The 16,489-nt window shown below is 41.6% G+C and overlaps 2 protein-coding genes across 2 annotated transcripts; one reads left to right on the top strand and one right to left on the bottom strand.

The window, feature by feature from the left end:
* Positions 1–4,318: 4,318 nt before the first annotated feature.
* LOC132959533 (complement C1q-like protein 2) lies at positions 4,319–5,619 on the bottom strand. The gene is made up of 2 exons (XM_061032626.1): positions 4,800–5,619; positions 4,319–4,671 (listed from the first exon to the last, which is right to left on the bottom strand). The coding sequence occupies exons 1-2, from the start codon at positions 5,388–5,390 to the stop codon at positions 4,492–4,494; spliced, it is 771 nt and encodes a 256-aa protein (XP_060888609.1). The 5' UTR covers positions 5,391–5,619; the 3' UTR covers positions 4,319–4,491.
* A 3,392-nt stretch (positions 5,620–9,011) lies between these two features.
* On the top strand, positions 9,012–16,196 carry LOC132959396 (metalloreductase STEAP3-like). Its single transcript, XM_061032353.1, has 7 exons — positions 9,012–9,073; positions 10,611–10,662; positions 10,761–11,002; positions 11,893–12,159; positions 12,312–12,839; positions 12,989–13,153; positions 14,881–16,196. Exons 2-7 carry the CDS (start codon positions 10,623–10,625, stop codon positions 15,166–15,168), a joined length of 1,530 nt encoding a protein of 509 aa, XP_060888336.1. The 5' UTR covers positions 9,012–9,073; positions 10,611–10,622; the 3' UTR covers positions 15,169–16,196.
* Positions 16,197–16,489: the final 293 nt, after the last annotated feature.

Below are 16,489 nucleotides of genomic sequence, written 5' to 3' on the forward strand. Positions count from 1 at the left end.
CTCCAGATTTATCCGCCAGTTAAATCATTTAATTTGAAATTTTTTAATTATTTATTTCTCCTCTGTAAGGCCAAAACCAACAAATGACCTGTTGAGAATTCAAATTCTTTGAAACTGGAGTCATTCTAGATTATTCTCGGAGGCGTTCATTTTTTTTTCAATATGCTGAACTGAACAGATCCTATAGCACGAGACAGAGAGTGAGAGAGAGAGAGAGACTGTGTGTGTGTGTGTGTGTGTGTGTGTGTGTGTGTGTGTGTGTGTGTGTGTGTGTGTGTGTGTGTGGGTGTGTGTGTGTCCACCCTAACCTTGGACACATCACTGTTATCATATAACTCTCATGGCTTTGTGACAATAAAAGCTGTCTGCTCTTTAACCTTCTTGTGTATTTATAAATGACAGACTGCATGACGCAGAGAAACACAAACATGTTGATCAATTAATGAAATCTTGGATATGTTTCTTACACAGTCTGAGGGCGCGGTCACACTTGGCAATCTGTACCGTACTTAAGCCCCACCACCTGAGTCCAGTTAGTTTGACCAGTGTGACCGCTCCATGCTGTACTCAGGCAGAGTACACTTCCTTGGTCATGGCACACTTTGAAGAGGTGTGCTTCGGCACGGTACAGTTCATGCACGAGCATGCGGGTAAACAACGCTGACAGCCTTCATTATGAAGAAAGTGTTCTGTCTGTATCTGACTAACATGACTCAAAGTAAAGACACAAAGTAGCTGTCATGTCATGAGGATGATAAAAACAATTCTAAATGTGTCCTTTCAGATGTCCCTATCTCTATTTTGCTGGCTGGCATTTGCATCACAGACATGAACATGGATCAACCATTGCAAGGAGAAATATCAGTGGAGCCAAGGAATGAGGAGCGGTTTTAAATATGCTGTCAGTTCCAATTTTTCATGTTAACTTTGCAATCAAATGTAAAAAAAATCAACTGAGGCTGCCAGCTCTGAGCTAAAGACGGCATGTTTTTGTATTTTAACTTGTATAGGATTGACCTCATAGTTACTTCTCATCAGGGTGTAACGCTTAGCAGTCATAGTACCATGTCAAGTGCCCGTCAAGCCTTGTCCCACTTATATCCTCCATCAGAGAATCCCCTCCTCCACCTGTCACTAAGCGATTCCTCACTGGAGCACCCTGATTATCTATTCTGTTGTTAAATGAACAGTTTGTGTCAAAGTGTGCATAGGGACACTTCCTGCTGTTGATGTCTCAGTTGGTGTCACAGGCTCCCCTTCCATCCTAAATGTGTCTAAAATAAGGGGCTCAGAGGGTCTAGAAAACAAACACACCAAACAGTCTGATGTTATAAAAATGAGAGATTCAGACTGACCTGTAAGAAGTGCCCACAAAACGTCTCCATTTTGACGTTCAGACGAGATGGAACAAAGTACAATTTTTAGACGTCAGTTTCAAAGATTTAATTTGAAAAACCTGACAGTTGTCGCTGCTTCCTGTTTGTGTGCAAAGCCAGCGCAATGCAGTGCAATGCTGGGATTTACAACAGCTTTGTGTTGCCTCACACATGATACCAACAACAACACTATTAGTTATGATAATAAAAATATCGGCATCAGTATCAGGATCGTTGCATCGCTAATAAAAATACAACATTTGAATGTATAAAAGATCAACCACTATGACAGAACATCTGAGAGTAGTCAGGAATGTGTCCATATGAAAGGCCTGCACATACTGGGCTTTTACGGTAAAATACAGTATACTGAATTTTTAAAGATTTATTTTTGGGCTTTTTGTGCCTTCAATGTAGAGATAGAACAGTGGATAGAGTTGGAAATCAGGGAGAGAGAGAGAGAGCGAGGAATGACATGTAGGATTTGAACCCGGGCCGCCCACTTGGAGGACCATAGCCTCAATACATGGGGCGCACGCACTAACCACAGCGCCCCCTGTATACAGAATTTTGTGTCCAACTATTAAGATGTTTTTTTTATTTCTGCAAGCAGCTCCAAGAAAACAACAACCCCATCCGAGGAGAACAGAGTTAGTTTGTAGAGCGCAGGAAACCATGCCAACACCTTTAATAGAGGTTTTAGCCGAGCAGACTTGCCAATATTTGTTTTCCAAGATTACCATTTAAATTGAGAGGAGTTGTGTATAAACAGCTGGATTGTGTGTCCTTATGGGGACGGGATAAGACAAAACCAAACAAGTACAAAAAAAGCTATAATCTTAATGAAGGCTTACAGAATATATTTTAGTCTGGGAAAGAAGTCAGAATACAAGTTAATCAAAAGTGAAACACAGGAGCCAGTGTTAGCTATCATGACGTGTTAATGTGTGTCTCTGATCAGCAGGTAAAATGATTTGAAAGTGAGGCCAGTAGCATGCAGATGTAAGGGTATGAAATTACATTTATGTCAAAACTGAGGCCTAGTCCACATGTAGGTGGATATTTTTGAGAACAGATGGTTTTTCTGTGCGTTTTCTCAGGTGGACAGTTGATATTGTTTTGTTATATTTGTAACTTTATGTATGAATGACACTTTTTTTTTTTTTTTTTTTTTTTTTCTTTGATCTGCAGAGTCCCTCCATATTATTGATGATGATGATGGTAATGACGATGGTTTTTGTTTGATAACGACGACTTATAAGATGGTTTCTATACTGATTAGAGCTCTCAAGAACTGCCCTCAATGTTGTGCTTTGTCTCTGGTCACTTCCTGTCAGCACCTGTGTGTCCAATCGGACTCAATCTGAGAGCACTCACTTGCGTCACTCTGTTGAGCATAGCTTGCTGTTTTTGAAAACCAAAGACCAAAGAAAGAGAAACAAAACACTGGTGGTGATACTGGTTGGAGGGCCCCCCATTATTTTTTGCCTATAGGGCCCCAATAGAAACGGCCCTGCTCGATCCCTAAATGTCTCGGTCTCTGAGCACTCTGGTCTCGGGTATGTCTTTGTCTCGGTTAGTGTCTTGACTACAACACTATGTGGTTCCTTTGTTGTATAAAATAAACTAAATGTTAAATATTAGGATTCAGATTCTTCTCTTAGCAGGGTGACATACAAAATAATTATTTCACTTTTTCTTTCTCAGTGACTTTCACACAATGCATTTTTTTGTTCAGCAAATCATTTGATCAAATTAATCAAACTGAACTTTACTACATATATCAATGTGTAACGTTTGATCATTTTGTTGAATCACAACAACGTCTGCACAAATCAAGATGACCTGTACCAGGTTGTGATTAGGTCTGACACTTCACTGGCACCTTCAGACCATTTCATCTGATCATGCATGTATTCTTAAAGTTACAGATTGCCTTTTTAAATGTAGGCTCCTATGTTCAGCAAATACTGAAAGTGGCTTGCTTTACAATGAAAAGAAGAAAAACATGCACTGGAATAATCTGCCTTTTTAAACATGGCAACGTGGCAAAGTCTGTCTGTTGAGGAAGCTTGATGACACATACGCTTTTCAAAATTTAGAGGAGGCACTCTAACCTCTGATATGCAAATAAATATCAATTATTTACCCTTTCTAACTTCACCATTCATATCTACTTTTATGAGACGATGATGACAACATAAGCTGATTTTTTTAATGACACAAAAAGAAGATGCATGTTTAAAGTCACAATTTAAAGTTCATCACCTTCCTTTGCTTCTGAAAAAGATGGTGACGTTTTTATTTACAGATTAAAGTACAAACACAAGAAAAGATACTACATCGATATGTGACGAAAACCATTACCTAGCCAAATGCAAGAAAAGGCCTAATGGTTGGTTTGAACATAAGTCCCGCCTCTGACCGGGCAAATAGGCCTATCACAGTTGAGGGTTTTTTAGGGACACGCCCCTTTTTATAATAGCATCTAAGCCAGCCTTTCCTCCAAAAAAACTTAGAAATGAGTCGACCATAGTTGGAAACAAGAACATGATTATTATTATTTTTTGTTCAGGGTATTTACAGGGCGTGATCTTGATGAGCTTGCAGTATCTTTGTGAGAGTAAGTAGTTATATGTTGGTTACCATATTTTCCTTAAGATAAATAGTTACATATGCATACAAAAATAAATGAACTGGACACTAGGGCTGGGAAGGAAAAGACCATTTTTATGTTATCTTATTCGGGTAGCAATTTCTATTTAATACTGTTTTTAATATGACAAATGGGTAGCTTATTTGTTCAGTCTTTTATCATGTACATGTCGACATTGTGCAGCTGGCTGTTATTAAAAGTGCCCGTGTGGATGTGGATTTGACTTAGAACTGAATTTGTTTTTGTTATTTCATCTATTATCTATCATCTGTTATTTCTTCTACAGAAGAAAAATAAATGGAGATAAATGTTATGTATTGAAAATGATCAGGATATGATATAAGATCATTTTGGTCCATATCACCCAGCCCTACTGGAGATGATCTGTGCAGTGAAGGTCAGAAACATAATACACTTCAATAGGAACATAAGAGATGGTTTGTGTCCATGCAGCATGTTTTAGTCTGGGTATAAGATGAATCCGGAGAAGGTGCTGTATTTGTTGTTGTTGCCTCCATGAGCCTTTCCCCCGTCCAGCTTGACGTAGATCTCATCTCCAGAGTCCAAGTGGAGCACAGCGCTGTTGCTGGCGTAGTCATAGTTCTGATCCGCGTCCTGAGCTATGGCACTGGCCCGGACCTGCATGGGGGGATAAAAGGGGACAAAACCAAAGCCTTAAAAATATATATTCGTGTAAACTAAGTGATTAAATTACATTTGTTTTGTGACTATGAGCAGGCTTAATAGTCTTCACTCTCCCTGCATACCTGTCCGTTTTTGCACAGGTCCGCCCACATGCTGGTCCCGTCTCCTCCCCGCATCAACACATGGTAGGTGAAAAAGTAAATCCCGGACACATGGCAGGTGAACTTCCCGGTGCCGGCGTCGTAGTGGTTCCCCAAGTTTGTGATCACGTCGTCAAACTTCAACACCTCGTATCCCTCATGTGGGTTCTTAAGACCGACGTAGAATGCGATTCTGAAGTTGTGCGTCGTGGTGTTCACACCGTCCATCTCAGCACCCACAGCTCCCGTTAACGCTGGGAAGGCGAGTTTACCGTCTCCGCGCCCCCCCGGTGGGCCCCGAGGACCCGGCGGTCCCGGGTCTCCCTGTGGGCCCCTAGGTCCCGGTTTGCCCGGTCGCCCCGGCTCGCCGCGGCTCCCGTGCGCCAGCGGTGGCTGCGGTTCTACACCGTTCATGTTCTGGATCACCTCCATGGCGCTGGCGCCTCCCGGTTTGGGGGTGTAAGGGTCGCAGACCATCCGACAGGTGCCCATCATCTCGAAGTAATGAGCGGAGGTCTCGGAGGTACGGAGCATCAGAAACGGGACGGCGACGGCCAGAGCCAGCAAATCCATCCCTGACCTCTTCCTCCGAGAGGAGATTCGCTTTCTGGAGGGGGGTTGTGACAGAGGAGGGGGGCTTGCAGGACCCCTAAAAGAAGAGATGAAGTTAGTTACGCATTACGCATAACCCAGGTGCTCTTACTGGTGGTTCCGAGGCTCTCTGGGTAGCCGATAGATGGATGGTTGAGCGCGCTCGGACAGCTGCATCCAGCTGCAGCCAGATGTAAAAGTCAGCGAAGACAAGACCGGAACACGAGGGATTTGGCCTTCAAATTAAAACGGTAGGTTCTAAATGATTTGTGTTTGCAAATTAATATAAAAAGGTAAAAGACAGACTTATGTAGAATTATAACTCTAGTGACACGATTTGCGGTGTGTATTTGTCTTTCCAAGTTATTGCCTACACCAGGAGTAGGATTAAAAGGCACACAAAAAAATGAGCATCTCAAATGTTTTATTTTTTTAAATTTAACAGGAGTGCAATTACTTCCGGTCGAGCGCATAGTCGGTGCGGTGCGTAAAGTTAAGATCTGCGGATTTGTTTTTTCAAAATATCACAGCCTCTTACACTTGAATTGATTGATCTTTGCATATAGGATCACATTTCACAATGTCGGATCATTGATTGTTCTTTCAAAAAAAAAAAAAAGATCGACGGTTGTCTTTTTAAAATGTGAATTACAGTCTATGTCTATGGAACACATCACCACGTGACATATCCATTCATTATCCTCTTCAAATAATGTTTTTCCCCCCCTCTGAAGTAGATCTGATTGTTTTTTCTATTAATAAGTGTTAAGAAGTTTTAATTTGAAAATCTTTAGCGTCATCATTTGCAGCTCTGTCTTTCAGCGAGTTTAAAATGTTAAAAATAGAAACGACGATATATAGCTATATTATTTATAACTCAATGAAGCCAACTTGACAAAAAAAAAAGTGGTTATAAAATCAGTTTAGAACTTTTGAGAACAGCTAACTTCATCACTATGAGGAGGGGTCTTTTGAAAGTCAGAACCGATGGGCTGAATCTGAATGCAGGCTCACGGGGGGGGGGGGGGGGGGTGACATCAAATGACCGACAGCATGGTCACTTTACAAACACACACACATGCAGGAAAGAGGGTCGGGGGGGGGGGGTCTGATGAAGAAACGAGCAGTTAATATATGCAGGAAATGGACCAGAGATGTCGTGACTGCTGTCGACACCTTCAGCTCTTAGCTCAGACATATTTGATGTCTTGTTTCAGGAGGAGGAGGAGAGTCACAGGCCTTGAATTTCGATTCTGTGAGTTAAAATTCTGGAGGGTGTGCAGACAATCATGACTCTAATGCATACAGATTTGTCTTAAGTGCCTCTTTAGCCTCTTTGCACTTGTTCTGTCAGTGAGGTTTATAAATTCATCAAGCTGTTTGAGGCTATCATTAAGATCTTTTATCAAGCTTTTTAGGCATGCCTTTGCTCACTGAAAATAAAAGCGTCTATTGATTTTTTTTTTTTCTGTCCTCAGAAACAAAAATTCCCCAGATGGACCCTAACTGAAATACTTCAAAACCCGGGTTAGGAGCTAAGCACCTGGAATTGGAAGCACGGGCCCCCACATCCACAACAGAGGCTTTAGAGCTCAAGGTGATGTTGAGAAATCTTCAAGAGGCACTAGGGACAAGGCTTATAGCTGAAAGCCCTACGGTCAAACAGCATGCACACTGACACACACACACACACACACACACACACCCCTACAGGCAGCGTGTGCTCAGCTCTGCTTTAACTCCCAAGAAACATGGCTGCAGCTGGGTGTCTCATATCTGAAGGTGAGAGAGGACTCCTGTGAGGGTGGTCAAAAATTCAAAAGCTATGAGATGCTGATAAAGCTTGAAATATTCTGTTATATTTTGAATTTGACTGCTCTTTGGAATAAGAAAATAACTCTATGCTCTCTGACAACACAACTGCAGAAACGACCTCTACTTGGGATTGGTGCATTGAACTGCACCTCCAGGCTATTATGAGCCATGCACCACACACATTGTCCACATTGTGCACTCCAGTTGCTGAGATTATCCTTCCCCCGCAGTCCTGTAGGCATACTTCTAAACACACTGCATATTCATACAAATGACCCACACGGTCAGACAAATGAGTCAGACTAACATCAGATCTTAAACTGTACGCATGAAGGAAAACACTGAAACAAAGGGACAGTTATACAAGTGTTTTTTTTTCTGTGCAGGACCATCACTGAGCTAAGGCAGCGATGACATCCTGCAACATCAGCAGCGTCTGTCACACTAAGTGACCCTAATCCTTAAAGCACAGAAACAAACGTCTTTCTCTGTTCACCATTAGACAGTGAAGTCTGTCACATGTTAATGTAGCTGTAACTCTCTACCTCAGGCTAACCATTCATGACCATGCCTTTTCTTCTCGGCCATGACATTCCCTTTGCCATAACATTCAAAATACTTCACCCCCCTATCAACAGGACCAATCATTTGTACATAATTCAACAACTAGTAGCTTTTTGTTGTTATGTGATTTTTCACACTTAAATATAATATAAATCAAGTATATCCTCTGAAAATAACTCTGTGAGTCATGACTGTCTACAATGGGTGTAACACCCGAGTCCCACTGTCTTTGATGTTTTCTGAGCCGTATCTACACTTTGTTTACATCGCCCGGACGGCCGGCTGACTCCTCCCCTCGCGTATAAAAGTTGTTTAATTGAGGGACTAGAGAAAAAAAGAATAACATACTGTACTCACTGCTTAACTGTGTTTCTAGATCACGCTCATTTCAGGTAAATTTACATGCAGTGTGAAGATACGAGCGTAATAAAGATCGCTAGCATTAGCATGCTAACACAACAATGCAGCGTGAGTTGTTTTGGTTTCATGCTGGTGCTGTCAGCTTCTAGCTCCTTCTGCTATCTAAAAACACAATTAGAACATTAAAATACTGGAGGAAACTGATGCCGCTGGTTAATTCCAGGTCAATTTTAGAGAGAGTATTCAAATAAACATTTTCTAGATCAGCCCGTCTGACTCTAAAGATTTGTGCACACTGGGCGACATAAGAAACTGATACTTGTGAAAAAACATCTCAAAATGAGATTATATGTCAAACACTGTGTCCTACAAGTGTTGTAAACAAGTGAGGCTGTGGCCTTGAAGGAGTGAAACAGAGAGTGGCATGGAAAGCTCTGTGTGATGCAGCGCTGCGAGCAAAGGGATTCAACCTTTAGCAAGTGGCAAAGGCAGGCTTGATGAAGTCATACTGACAGTGACTAGCCTCTGGTCGGATATCCTTTAACATGATTTTGACTTTGCTTTTTATTTATATCCCGTGGTAAGCTGATCAGATACACTAAATTCAGGAGTGACAAGTGGAGCAAAAGGGTAAAACAACAAGGAAAATAGCCCTTTGGTAATGAACTACGTGAAAAAAACAAAAACACTTTTCTATCATTTATATGGTGCAGTCTTCATTGTTAGAAAGAGACAGTTATGGTTTGGCTTCAGAATTTCTGGAAAACGTGCTTTTTTTTGTAGTTCTTGAGGAGCCACAGTAGAGCTCTCTCTTTTCATTATCTCACTCACACACGTGGAGGCGTGGCTAGGGCGTGGCTTGAGCGCTGCGCGTCATCTTATCAGGAAGAGACGCCTCACTTCCAGAGAGCGGAGTAAGAAGCAATGTGAGTACACGACAAGTAAAAAATATCGCTAAAAGGTTAAAGAAAGGCTAAATGGTGTGACTTAAGCTTCTTCTTTTTAAAAAAAAAATTCAACCAAACTAGTATTTGTTCTGCCTCGTCGTGTGTTGTCACGTAGTGAAAGTTTCCAAGGACAACAAGGTGTCTTCAAACTGCTTTTCTGCTGTCAAGCGAATATCAAGTTTCTAGTAATTTAACATTATAAGGAGATTTTAAATAATGTTTTTAACAACACATTCGTCATTCCTCGTGTTGAGTTACAGTCGGCGGTTAACTCTTTGATAACCTTTTTACAGCTTCCGCTAAACCACAGGTTAAGTCGAGTTACCCGAAGAAAACTCATAATTTCAATGGCAGCCGTGTTTTAAATCCGTTATCTTATATTCTTCATTTCATTAGCTTGCTGGAAAGATAGTTGGAGTTACAAGTGTCTGTTCATTTGTCCCGTTTCCACCGGAGGGACTATATGTGTTTCCACCAGATCTACCAGGGTAGAAATGTAGTTCTTGGGGTAGAAATGTAGTTCTTGGGTAGAAGTCTGCCCCTAAAGAAGACCCTACTAGGGGTTTTGTACTTTCTAAAGGTCCAGGGACTTTTGACAGCAGGGCATGCAGCCCCCCCCCCTGCAGAGCTGGATGTCTCTGATTGGTCAGGCAGCAAGGTGTAAGATCACCCACTGTGTTTAAAGACTGAAGCTGTAAACCCATTGTTTTTACCCTACATTTATTTATAATCAAAGTCTGACTTACATTTATAAAAAAGTACAAAACACACTTTTCAGACTAAGCATTAAAGAAAAAATAAACTGCAAACAACAGAAGAGTCAGAGGTTTAATCTGGAATTAAAACCTTTATAACTTTTTTATCTGTTAAACTTGTTTAGTTTTTATTTAAGTGTATTTTAAGTTATTCACTAATTTCTGAAGATAAAACAAACTTGCTTTGACTTCTACAGAAAGAATCTTCATGTATTGTACTTTTTTGTGTTTTATTCTCCATTAAAAAAACACTGAAAATCTTTTTCAGAAATCCAGTTTCAAAATGCCTCCCTACACAGATCTTGTGAATTAAGAATAAAAAAAATCAGTTGATCTAAAGTTTAAATGTCAAAATCACTAAATATACATTATCTTTAAGAAATGAATTACAGGAGTTAATATCATTTATCTTCCTAAAAAGGTGTTTCTTAGGGAGTTTGGTGAGGTGAGGGGGGTTAGGTATTTTATTAGAGTCCTCTTTCCTTTAATGAAACTCTAAACACAGCACTCGTCTCCTTTCCATTTTTGATCAATGAAACCATTTGTTAAGCAATACAGCCTGATTTACATGAACTTCCTGGGACTTCAGGCAGTGGTGGAAACGCAGACAACTATGGGCAACAGGAATCTTTCCTGGTTCCTCAACCTTTTACTTCTGGGGACAAATTATTTGGATACTTCCTTGTTGGCAAATGTCAGATAAAGACAAACTTTCCTTAATCTGTATTTTTCGGCACCTTTTCTTTTTTCTTACATTTTAGGCTCCATGCTGGATGATCAACAAGTCTCTGAGATTTCAACATAACGATCATTGTAAGTAAATACATCAACTGTTGATTATAGGTTATAATCTGTAAAGTGAATATGTATGTTAACAAACTTAGATATTGAAACCTGCTGTTTCTCAACAGTTTGTCAGCGTAGTATGCCTGACGACATGGCGAGGCCGTTAATCCGTGGCAGAGGTGAAGGATCAGGGTGCAGACATCTGGAAGCGTCCGTGGCTGAAGCAGGCGCTCCAGTGATCGGCGTTCTGGGCACGGGGGACTTCTCATGCTCGCTGGCGAGGAGGTTGGTGGCGTCTGGCTACCAAGTTGTGGTGGGGAGTCGAACCCCCAAACGCTCTGCGGCATTGTTCCCTGAAGAGGCGGAGGTGAGACACTAACAGTGTAATTGGTGTTTATGGTGATAGTTATATATTTACTGAGATTTAGTCCACTAACCATAATAACTGTTATTATCAAAAACACACATCCAACAGATCCTCTTAGTTTAGAGAAGACAGAATGAGAACATAACAAAGCAGGTTATTCACCATCATCAAGAGATCCTTCACAGTGTCTTCATAACAATGTGTTTTTCAACAGACATGTATTATGAGAACGTTTTATAAGAGAGAGAGGGAGAGAGAGATAGATGGAGAGGGAGAGAGAGAGAGGGAGACAGACAGAGATGGAGGGAGAGGAGAGGGATGGAGGGAGAGAGGAGAGGGAGAGAGAGAGAGGGAGACACAGAGAGGGAGACAGAGAGGGAGAGAGAGATGCACTAACCACTAAGCCACTGGCGCCCAATATCTTCAAATGTTTTTATCAATACATTGCTAACAATTTGAATGAAAATTAGATTAAATCAATTCCAATAAGCAGACCAAAACTACGGTGGCTGGGAAGTGCAAACCAAAATTACAAGATGTGAAACACTTTGACGAGCGCTGAGACATATTTACAAACGAAAGAATCCTGCCGCAAAGTTAATGTACGGCCAAGAACAGATAACTGACTGCTCACTGAGTCACTTCTGGGTCAATTACTGCATTTGGTACATTCTTAGAAATGCATGAGGTATCAATATTCCCATCAAGCCTGCTGTTTATGTTTCCAAAACTTATCATACTTGCAGCAATGACAAATAATAAAGCAGATTAAGATACACATCTGGATAATAAGAGAGATTCCTAAAATGAGGGCTTTAATTAGTCTTTAGACAAATGATTGGCTGATGAAATTGGAGCTTTATCATTTGTGTGTTTTTTGATTTTTTCAGGTGACCTCCCAGATGGAGGCAGCCAGTCAGGCAGACCTGGTCTTTGTCGCCGTGCACCCCGAGCACCACTCCACACTGCTGCAGCTGAAGCCGGCGCTGGCTGGAAAGACGCTGGTGGACGTCAGCAACGGTTTGAGAATCAACCGAGATGAGCCCTCCAATGCCGAACAGCTGGCCGACCTGTTTCCAGAGAGTTCTGTCGTCAAAGGGTTTAACACCATATCAGCCTGGACCCTCCAGACAGGACCTCGGGATGGGAGCAGGCAGGTGGGAAACAAGTCTCACCTTTTAATCTAAGACTGTTAAGGAATTCTGTTTGGAAGCCCTAAACTTAATATTTCTTATATAATATATTAATTTAATAATAATAAATATTATAATATTTCTAATATATCTTTATTTTAAACATTTCCTTCAAGGTTTTCCTGTGCAGTAACAGCAGCACAGCCAAGCACACAGTGATGCAGCTCTGTCGCAGAATAGGCTTCGTCCCCGTCGACATGGGCCTCCTCTCCTCCTCCAGGAATGTTGAAAACCTTCCCCTTTATTTATTCCCCTGCTGGCGCATCCCCATCCTCTGCACCCTGTCCCTGTTCGCATTCTTCTACCTGTACAACTTCACCCGGGATGTCCTGCAGCCCTACATAACCGAAAAGAAGAATGTTTTCTACAAAATGCCCGTCGAGACTGTGAACGTCTCTCTCCCCTCTGTTGCCTTGGTGATGCTCGCGCTGGTCTACCTGCCGGGCGTCGTTGCCGCTTTCCTGCAGCTGTGGTGGGGCACCAAGTACAAGCGCTTCCCAAAGTGGCTGGACCGATGGCTGACTGGGAGGAAGCAGCTCGGGTTGTGTAGCTTCCTGTGTGCTGTCCTGCATGCCGTCTACAGTCTGTGTCTCCCCATGAGGAAGTCTGCCCGCTACGAACTCATCAACTTCGCTTTCAAACAGGTGAGGGAATTAGCACCACAATTTTAACATAAATAAATAAATAAAGTTTTTGTTACAATAACCTTGACCTCTTTACAGCATCTCGTCCTGGTAGCGAGTAGTGTTTGATATATGACCATCTTGGATCACATGTTGTGTGTGTTCTCCAGTTCAATAACAAGGTGGAGTACTCGTGGGGGGAAGAGCAGGTGTGGAGGATGGAGTTGTACCTCTCAGCGGGTATCATGGCCCTGGGGCTGCTCTCCTTGCTGGCGGTCACTTCACTGCCCTCAGTGTCCAACGCGGTCAACTGGAGAGAGTTCAGCTTCATACAGGTACGCTCACATGCAGGTGTTATTGTACTGAAACTCGCCCTTTTTTTTCTTAAAAAAAATGCACACTGCCAAAAGGTTTTGTATTCTTTTAGATAGAGCCAGGCTGGATTCACACAGAATGATTACCAGAGATTGACAGTCCAGACACATTTCGCACATTTACACCGAGGCTTCAAACTAATGTGCAGACAGATTTGGGCTATTTCTCCAAGACTGTGTACACAACACACACACACACACACACACACACACACACACACACACACACACACACACACACACACACACACACACACACACACACACACACACACACACACACACACACACACACACACACTGACAAGTGTCTGCACTCCTCCATCTACCCCAGACTATGACATAGCCATCAGGGGTGTTGTGACTCAGTATACACACACTTCCTCCTCTCCTTCCTCTCTGCTCCTCTCCTTTCCTTCCTCTCCTCTCCTTCCTCTCTCCTCTCCCCTCCCCTCCCCTCCTCTCCTGCTTGAATTCCCCCTTTTTTTTTTTTGGTCTGACTTGTGACCCGTCTTTGCTGCCTTTTTCCTTTGATCCTTCTATTAAAACTAATCCGCTGGTCGTCTGGTTAGTCATGTGCCCACAGCAGTGGGAAGAAGGCAACTCTCACCCTAGTACATGTAGACATTCTGCAAGATGTGTTTTGTCTTACGGGCTGCTCTCTCAGTGGTAGAGTCAGTCGTCTCTCAACCGAAAGGTCGGGGGTTCGATCCCCAGCCACATGTTTGATGTGTCCTCAGGCAAGACACTTAACCCCAAGTTGCTCCCAAGTTGATCCATGTGTGTGGAAGAAGTTGTGTATTAATAGTTTTTTTGTAGATGTGTGTTTGTATACATGTTGGTGAAGGCAAGAAAAAGAAAATGACCTCTGCACCTGAACTCTTCTAAAATAATGATTGAGAATTGATTGATTACTGTCTCCATTAAAAAGTTTTTTCTAAGACCATCATCATAAGAATCATAAGGACCTGTGTCCACAGTTGGTGTTTTTTTTCCACTGGCAGCGCTAGTTTTCAATACAAAACTTGGCACTCTGAGATTGAAACAGCTCAACTTTTTGAACAATGCCGTGTTCATCAATTTCACTTCTCCCTCACCAACCAATCAGAATCAAGACAGGGCAGGACTTGCAACAACAGGCTTTTTAAGAACAATGGTGGAGGAGAATCATCTTTTCCCGGTGTAGAGCTGCTGCTGATGTCTGGACATCGTTGTACATTGTCTTCATGTTTTCGTGGTGATATTTCCTTAAATTAGAGGAAATATTAACAACACAGAGCTATCTTAAACACATCTGACAGACATTACCGAGGGAAGCAGAAGTGAACTTATGTAACCTAGCAACAATGAGCGCCGGTGAGCGCCGTTACTCTTAGTAAATTAAACTGATGGATGAGGGTTAATCACCACACGAAGAAGAGTCACATTGCAGAAGCAAAATGACATGATGGAGCTACATGTGTGCAGCTGGTACAGTAACACAGATTGTTCATTTGATAACATGAACATTTGTTAATCTGCAGTTTTTTTAAAATCCAGACTTCTTGACTATTTTACATTCCTGAGTTTGAAAATCACTCATCTACTTTATTTTCAAATGAAACTGTAGGACTCACAATGTCAGTCATATGTGGGGGGCGTACAATATTACAAATTCTAACCACACCCCCTTATATAACTTTCTGTAGTCCACATTAGGTTACACCGCCTTGTCCATGGCCACCCTCCACACACTCCTCTATGGCTGGGACCGCGCCTTCACTCCAGCCCAGTACCGCTTCAACCTGCCTCCTACGTTCATGCTGGTCCTGATTCTTCCCGCCGTGGTCCTCCTGGGTCGCCTGGCTCTGTTGGTGCCCTGCGTGGCTCGGCGACTGAGACAGATCCGCCGTGGCTGGGAGAAGAGCCGACACATCCGCTTCTTCCTGCCGGAGGACGTCTGCCACAACGGGCTGGAGGACGTCAGTAATGTTTGAGGAACACACCAAAAAAGTGTATTTTATGTTCATGGAAATCAACACAATTTAACAACCTTCACACACTTCAAAGAAACACCCACCTAAGCCCAAAAAGTAATGACTCCTTGGAATTAGAGCCTGACCGATTATTTTCTTGGATTTGAAGCTGTACAACTGAATTTTACATAAGCTCATAATTGAGAGCTTTACACTGATTGGCAAAAAATGAACGTTGGCCTTGTCTGATGCATTCCTATCAGTTAAAGGTTTGAATGCTCCTCAGATTACTGCACGTGCAGGTATTCATAAGCAAGATCGAACAAGTAGTTTTATAGCTTGTTTTGTCCACACGTTTAAGGTAAAACAACATGGTATCTTAATCTGATTTGTGTGAAGTCAGTCTCATTTAAATGTGTCTATTTTTTACAATTGAAAGTTGATATGTTATCAATCAGCATGATCTTTTCTGGACTGAGATTTGATTTACTTTTTGTGTATTGATCAGCAAATGTTAATGTTTAAACCAAGAGCTGCTAAATGCTAAGCTACAGTTGAGTTCTGTACATGTACTGAGAAACGTTCTGCTGCAGAAGCTGCCACACATTGTGTTACATCATTTAAAAGGAATACCCCATTGGTGTATTTCTTCTTGCTTGTTTTCTTAAATGGCAACTTGACATGGATCTTGTATTCTTTACACACTGGTACTGAGGTGACTGATGGAATCAGACTGCTGAAGGACATCTTCGTTCTTTTCATTATTAACAAGAACAAACCAGTTTGCTTTGGTTTTTACGGTCTAAGATGTTTTTGTGTTTTGTTAATAGGGATTTATTTTTAAGTTTAAGGCCTATGTTTTCTGTGCCAAACGTTGATTCTTTGTTTTGTGATTTTTCTAATCTTAAAAAGTCATGTTAGTGCCCTGAAATGTAAGCAGTTTCCTGACACAAAGAAAACAATGTTCACATATCAAATGTAAATCAAAGAAGAAAGTTATTTTCTCAAATGTATTTATTTGTTGGATAATTAAAAAAAAGCTTTTTGCAGATATGAGGCTTATTTAGATATCCATATTCATGCTTGCATGCGTTATTTAAAGGCTCACAACAGTTAAAAGATGTCATTAAAGATCAATCTACTCACATTGTTCAAAAATAATGAGCACAGCAGAACGTAATACGCGCAGGTGCTGCCATCTTGTGGTGACTTAATGAACTTTCTGATTTTCTAAACAGAAATTCACGTTTTCTTGAGACTCTTAATCCTTAAAATCCACCGGTGTTTTTCATTCTTCTGGGCGTAATTCAAACTCAACAATCAAAAGTATTAAACGTTTTTT

Source organism: Labrus mixtus, chromosome 24, assembly GCF_963584025.1.
Source record: "Labrus mixtus chromosome 24, fLabMix1.1, whole genome shotgun sequence".
NCBI classification, from domain to species: Eukaryota; Metazoa; Chordata; class Actinopteri; order Labriformes; family Labridae; genus Labrus; species Labrus mixtus.